The sequence below is a fragment of the Sinocyclocheilus grahami genome, unplaced genomic scaffold, assembly GCF_001515645.1.
Source record: "Sinocyclocheilus grahami isolate Dianchi unplaced genomic scaffold, SAMN03320097.WGS_v1.1 scaffold239.1, whole genome shotgun sequence".
NCBI classification, from domain to species: Eukaryota; Metazoa; Chordata; class Actinopteri; order Cypriniformes; family Cyprinidae; genus Sinocyclocheilus; species Sinocyclocheilus grahami.
In genome coordinates, this window is record NW_015505418.1 from 1,002,453 (window position 1) to 1,010,119 (window position 7,667).

A 7,667-nucleotide genomic window follows, 5' to 3' on the forward strand; every position below is an offset into this window, starting at 1 on the left:
AATCAATATTTGAGCAAGTACATAACCAGCCAGTGTTCGAAATTATCGCCTTACTTTAGCCCGCTTCACAACGGTTGGCTTATAATAATGTTTTCTAATTTGAATGGTACGGGTAGGTTTTCGTGGGAAATTCGAGCATGCTGCTGCGTCATTACGTCACGTCTGTAAACATAAAGAAGTTGTCCCGGCTACTAGGCTATCGCATGTGAGGATCCTGCAGGTTGCCGATTGTTTATAGCCTTTTCTCAAAGCAGTCAAATCATTTTGATGGCGGATTGTAATCCATAAAGGATTATGTGTTTATGAAACACATGTGAATGAAATTAAATTATATTCCCGTTATAAATGTGCTTCTGATTACAGATAGCCTGGGATTACAAAGATTTATATTTTAAAGAAAACCAGTTCGAAGGGAGCATAATTTGCTTTTTGGGTTAAAATAATTTCTTAATATGAAATTCGAAGAGTATGACAGTTAGATTAGACTGTGCAGAAATTGAAATCTACACGCTAATACACACTATACTCATAGTCACCAATGCTGAAGTTGTTAACATTAATCATTTGAGAATAAAGTATAACAATAATAATAATTTGAACGGTTTGATGTGATATGAGCTAACCGAGCTATAGATTTAATCACCATTGGTAGCGAGATTTATGGTAATGCTTTTTTCCTCCGTTGGTCAAAACAAATGTGGCCGACTTGTTACTTACTTGTTCATATGGCAATATACGGTGAAAATTCTTATTTAGGTAGTATTCCAAGACGTAGGCTAGAATCTGTGATTGCGAAGTACAGTAAATATCCACACCGGTGCAGTGACTGAGTGCCACACATACTCTTCAGAACATTAGATTCATCCGCGCTGGAGCCGTGCCGACTCACAACTAGGACTGGGCAAAAAAAATCGATTTTTCGATTAATCCTTTTTTAAAATGATGTTGATTCGATATCGATTCTCAAAAGCAGCGAATCGATCTTTTCCGGTATTTATTTCAGCAAACATTTAAAACAAGATCTGATTAAAGTGAATCTTATCATTAGTCTTCTCCACTAGATGTCAACCTCTTATTTACCTTGTGCGATGTTACAACAGAAAGCCTGTCATTCATTCAGTGCTTATCATGGCTGTTACTGTTAGATACTGTTGACAAGAACCAAGAACAAAGCATGCGTGATTTGCAATGCTCAGGTAAAATTCTATAGTAATACTACAAATCTGTGGAAGCATTCATCACGCGTAAAGGCGACATGATTTCCGCAATGAATGAATGAATGAATGAATGAATGGTGGATGGTGCAACGCACTGTTTTGTTTACTACACACTTACTAAAGCGCGGACAAGCTTGCGGTGTTTTCAGCCTCTGTCGTCTCTCTATGATGATATGAATACACGAATATCATCCCCAGCTGCTCTGAGAGTCACTTCATTAGCATTTTACCATTTAAAATTGACAAAACTACCATCAAATCACATACACAGCAGCTGCAAGGTCCTCACGGCAACCCGTCAAAATAAAAGTTTAGTTTAATGTGAAGAAAACGTATCAGAAATATTACTATTTAGCAGTCTTAAGACTCAGTGTAACAACAATGCTACTACTACTACTGCTACTAATAAATATTTATAAATCTTTATTTTTAAAGGAATAATCACATTTGATTTCTTTTTAATTTTAACAGTAAACCTCTGTTGTGCAGCACTTAGTTTGCCAACAAAAATAAAAGGGTTTTTCATTTGATTAGGATAAATTAAATCAATGTTTTATGCCTTCATCTGATTACCAGAAAAATTAAGAAAATTTGATATGGCCCTATTATTGTTTAAAATACAGACCTGTGGCTCTTAATTTATTTTTAAAATTCATCATTTGTAAACTGATGTTTACTGTTAATTTTTTTTAGAAATATCAATAGCATTTGTATTAAAACTATATTCACTGAATATATATATAAAAAAACAATCGAGAATCGAATCGAGAGCTTGCGAATCAAATCGGGACATCTGAATCGATACCCAGGCCTACTCACAACCCACGCAAGCTAGATAATTCCGCGCACAGCTGCAATTCCAGGTTTTCAAACAGAGATGCCAACAAAGAGACAAAACTTACAGACTGCAGCTTTAATTATTTTATTTTATTTTTACAGTTGTAGGACCATATGAATTTTCAGAAATTCTGCATTTTATTTATTAGTAATCAAATGAAGGCATAAAACATTAATTTAATTTGTCATTCAACATATTTTTTCACAAGTTTCTGTGTGTATACTGTATATTTGATGATAGTTTTTGTTAATTTAAAGTGTAAAATGCTCATGAAGTGACTTTTTAAGCATTCAATAAAACAACAAAATGTTTAAACACTAGCTGGACTACTATATTTCTCTTTATAACATTCATTTTTAATAAAAACAAAAAACAATTATCTAGATGAAGTTGTTGGCGCCATGTACTAATCATGTAGGTTTGTGGACCACTATAGGTGAATAGTCGACCATCCTGACCAGTCCTCAGTCCTCAGTCTAGTGTGTGTGTGTGTGTGTGTTTGGTCCCTGTGTGAGTGTTTGTGGTTTGCTGTGGTGTGATTCAAAATTGTGGTGTAATGATGTCAGTTGATTAATGCCACAGATTTTCTGCTTATCTGATCTGCTCCACGGTCAAAACCACAACTGTAAACACCAACACAATTTAACAAACTCAGCCATTTCCTCTAGTGCCGTTGTGCTGTTTATTTAAGAGAGTGAATTGTGTGCTCATGTGTGCCATGACCGTGTGTCAGTCATTATTACTATAACCCTTTTCCTATTGCTGCCGGTCGGCACAGCAGTTGCTGCTTCCGCTCTCAGAATCCCTGGTTTCCTGTGGAGTTTCCTGCTGGCTCCTGAATCAGGCTCATAGTGAGGCAGGAATGGGGCATTCGGCCGAGCAAGTGCATTAAATCATGCAAAAAAAAAAAAACCTAAAAGCATGCTAGATGAGGGAGTGGAAGAGAGAGCGAGAGAGAGAGAGAGAGAGAGAGGGGAAAGAAACCATGCAGGCAGTGGATCTGGGCTCAGGCCAGCTGCTCTCGTCCCACGGGGGTCTTCAATCAGCGCACACACACACACGCCGCCTGGTGCTGCCCACTTACTGGACTGCTGCCTCCATCAACCTCCAGCACACGCACACTTATTGATCTTTACTAAAAAGGACAGTGAGCACAGGTTAATTCAATTCAATTCAAGTTTATTTGTACAGCGCTTTTCACGATACAAATCGCTGCAAAGCAACTTTACAGCAAATCAAGTTTCTACAATATTTAGTGGTAGTTTATCAGTGGTGACTGTCAGTTAATGTACATATGGCAGAAATGTACGGAATAACACTTATTATTTAAAGAACAATTTACTACTTCGATACCACCGCAAAAACTAGTAGCATGCAGGGATGTAATAATTCACTCGGCTCACGATGTGATATGATTCCCGATACTGATTTCACAATACAATTTTCTCACAATTTCTTTAACAAAATGAGATTTAAGACATTTAAAAAAAGATGTCCTTTTGTTATTTCTCAGACCAAAAGGCTGCGCATTACTTTGTGAAATTGAAAATGTCAAACAATATAATCAATTGAAATTTTAAAACAAATCCCAAATCAAGAAAATTAATAATACAAATAAAATAAATTTCTCCATGCAAGTAAACTAAGGTTTTGCCTGTGTATTTTAATCACGATTCAAACAAAGATGCTGCATACATGTTTGTACAATTTTGAAATTTGAAACAAAAACAAAATGGTCTGACTTTGCTTTGTGATACAAAAATTTGAACGAAACAAAAACAGCAGACGGGCTGAATGAGACGCAAATGTCACTCTCTGACTGCAGGTGGCGCTTAAACAGCAGGTATTTATAGGCTGCTGCCCCTTTAAGACCGAATGCACGGATCCAAAATAATGATGCACGTGCGATTTCTTTCTCCACGGTTTACTTTCATTTACATGAAAATACTTGCCGAGATAGTTATTTTGAGATAATTGTGCATGTATGTGTCCGTTCAAGCGAAAGAGGAATCAATTATCTGTTCGTGCTCTGCCTGAAACGCCGCTTTATATGTGCGCCCTTTGAGCGTGTGTGCGCGAGCACCAAACTGAATTCTTCATGCGCATGATTTTTATACAGTCTATGTTTAAAACGCCTGAATGTTTAAATTGGTAAGACTTAGAAACACGTGTAAATGATAAACTATGATCCGTTTCACCCATACAAGCGAGTGAACAACGCGAATCAAGGAAGAGATTTTCTATCACTATTCAAGATAGCTAGGGCAGTGATACATTTTGGTAGCCCGACTGGAAAACACAATAGCCCCGGGACGTCGGGCTAGCAATTTTGCGAGCCCTGCTTTCTGTAAGTTATTTTGTATTTTTTGCAGAGATGTTCACAAGTCTTTAACTTGGAGTCTGAGTCAAGTCTCGAGTCTTTGGTCACGAGTCCGAGTCGAGTCTCAAGTCATTTAATGGCTCGCTAAAAAAAATCCCATTCAGAATCAATGCAATTCAGTGTATTGAAATCTTACTATTTACGAAGCTGTTTTATAGGCTATAGACAAAATATATGATCTATGATCTGCTTTGTAAAAAAAAAGAGGTGTTAAGACGTAAGGTTAATGTACATCCAGCCTGTTATTTATAGGCTATGCTTTAATCCATTACCATGTTCAAAACAGTTTTTCTGTTATCAAATTCTATAAAAAGAGTCCAATCTACCATGACACACAAGGAAAGATATTACAAAACCATACAAATAAAGTATTTCTTTATGATATAAGTCAGGGGTATTCAATTAAATTTCCAAGAGGTGCGGCCTATATATTTTCTTCCAAGCAGAGGTCCGGACAGAATTTATTATTATTATTTTTTTTTTTACATGTATTGTATTTTTACATTTAGATACATGCGAGGCCTCAAAATAGTCCTACTGTTTCTGTTTAGGGTTTTCCTCCTGAAATCTATACTGTTTTAATATTTTACTTAAAAGCATTATCTACTAAAAACAATGTAGCTAGAATAATCAAAACGTTCTCATCTTGAGCAGAAAATAAAGATAACTAGCAGTTTCAAATTTTAAGTTTTATCCTAGCCATCTAATGACAATTTTCCCAATTATAATTGCTACATGATTCTTTTGAAATGTTCTTAGCCTACAGATTAATAATACTAAATGTAGATCAGAAACCTTGTCACTTCTGTTTTGAACAGTCAGAGCCATAGGCCTAGGTTATAGATAGATATAGATAAATAGATAGTAAGAAAAATAACTATATTTGCAGCATTGTTTTTTTCTGCTGTGTTTTAGTGAAAGTAATCTATAATTTTGCTGCTCACCGTGTTTCTGTTGTTGTTAAAATAACCGCGTCATCCGCAGCTCTTAAACTTGGCACTGGCGTGCGTCCGGAGAGAGAGAAAGCGCACGGAGCTTTAAAAATAATAAAAATACAAGACGATATAGCGCTGAAAGATATTTGCCTTAAACGACCCTGAGCGCTTGTTATGTGATCCGCTCCACTGTTTTGGCTGCTCGGCTCATGGTCCGGGTGGATGCCGGGGTGAGGATGCGGTCCGCCTTTTGAATATCAGTTATAGAAGTATTTAAGGATAAAAGACTCGAGTTGCTTTTAAAATATTCACGAGTCCTTTTCCTCGAGTCGAGTCAAGTCTGAAGTCTATAAAAATGCGATTTGAGTCCGAGTCACTATAACTCGAGTGCCCATCTCTGGTTTTATGAATGCGTCATTGAATTTTTCACTCAACCGATTTGTTAAAAAACATCAGGTTGTTTACAACCTAAATGTGTTTTCCTTTATTAACCTTCTGGGGCTGCTCACAAGGTAGTCAGAAATGCCAGGTTTTAGATGTATATATGTGTATGTATATACGTATATCTCAATGAAATTAATGTACCATATTTTAGTTTTTTTTTTTTTATAATTTTTTTTTTAGGGGATTTTATGGTAATAAATTATATTTATGGCACATTTATGATCCTTTTATTACTTGTTACCACTTTTTGAGCATTGACCTGAAAATGAAACTTTTCAAAAACACGTGGCAGATTATTGCTTAAGTAAAAAAAAAAAAAGTTATAGAAGTTTGTTTATTATTCTGAAAAATAAAAAAGCCATACATCTGAACAAGTAGTTCCAAATTTGTGGTTGATCTAAAAATGAGCTTTCGGTAAGTTTTTGTTTGGGCGCAGTACCAAATGTTTCCACTAGATGAAATTCGTTTCCCCTTCATTTCCAATGTGGTCATTTTTGACTTTTTGACTGCCAAGTGTGGCTTTTTTTCCCCCCCAGGACCATTTAAAGTACACATGAAATCAAAATTGACTATTTTGTTATTTTGTTAGCGTACTGTTATTTTTGTGGTGAACAATTCATCTGTGCAAGTCAATCCACACAAAAAAAAAATAGTTTGCCTTCGTAATCTTTAATCCAAATCTAGAAATGCAGCTCCCCTCTGAAATGACGGACATTCTCTTGGGCTTGAGCATAACATCCTTAAACACGCCCCTCCAAACTGTCAGTGTTGTTCTGAATGAAACGCCTACTTTACTACATCCATTTCTCTCGGAAGTACGTCATAATACGGAAGTAAAGTCGGTCGCAACTTCTGGTTCACGCGGACTTTAAATAACATAAAATAGAACTTTGCGTAAGTTGCAGCCAAAAAAAATCGTCATGTCATTGAACCATGCACAACACAGACTTTGAATGCATAAATCTCAGGCAAATCCTGCTCTTTTGAAGACACACAATGGACACCTACCGTCCCCCGAGCTCTGGCAGGTCAACAGATCTGCCCATGATGAGGTACGACTTGCCTTCTACCAATCCCAAATGGTTTCTGCAACTTGGACGAGCCAAAAATGGTCTCACTTTCCCCTCAACATCCACATCGGTGCCTACAGGACAGAACAGTGTATAGGAAACAATTGCAATGCAACTGCAATGCAATTTAGTCTTCTGTAGAGCATGTGTAATGGGATAATAATGAACCATACCTTCTTTCAGCACCTGCTCCACCTTCAGGTCATAGATGTCAGAGTCCTGTTTCAGATCCGATCCAGCCACTGTGACTTTATAAACTGTCAAACACATTATATTGTTATCTGCATGTCGAGCTAAAAGGCTCAGGCTAAACATTTTCATTGCATTTGCACAAGAGTTAAAGGAATAGGTCACCCAATGTTGTCATAATTTATTCCCTTATGTTGCAAAACAGCAACCTTTATATGCTTGCAATTATTGTTGCTTAACATAGTCACTATAAAAAGAGCAGTGAGTGTATAAAACTTTTCTATTGCATCCCAACAGCAACAAACAACTGGAGCATTAAAGGGATATTTCACCCAAAAAATAAAATTAGTCTAAGATTTACTCACCCTCAAGCCATCGTAGGTGTAGACTTTCTTCTTTCAGACGAATCCAATCAGAGTTGTATTAAAAAATATCCTGGCTCTTCCAAACGTTAGTACGTAGGAGTAGCGCATGCGCCAAACCAACCAACATTAGTTTACAGGAGCAAAGGAAGCAAAGTTTTCTTACTTTAGCAAAGGAAAACCAGTCTCCTCTTGGTTTATATCGAAATCCTGCGACATTTTTCCTTACAAA

At 36.6% G+C, this 7,667-nt stretch overlaps 1 protein-coding gene across 1 annotated transcript; it reads right to left on the reverse strand.

The window, feature by feature from the left end:
* Positions 1–6,790: 6,790 nt before the first annotated feature.
* Positions 6,791–7,169, reverse strand: LOC107597865 (complement C3-like). Its single transcript, XM_016289059.1, has 2 exons — positions 7,058–7,169; positions 6,791–6,958 (listed from the first exon to the last, which is right to left on the reverse strand). The coding sequence occupies exons 1-2, from the start codon at positions 7,152–7,154 to the stop codon at positions 6,819–6,821; spliced, it is 237 nt and encodes a 78-aa protein (XP_016144545.1). The 5' UTR covers positions 7,155–7,169; the 3' UTR covers positions 6,791–6,818.
* Positions 7,170–7,667: the final 498 nt, after the last annotated feature.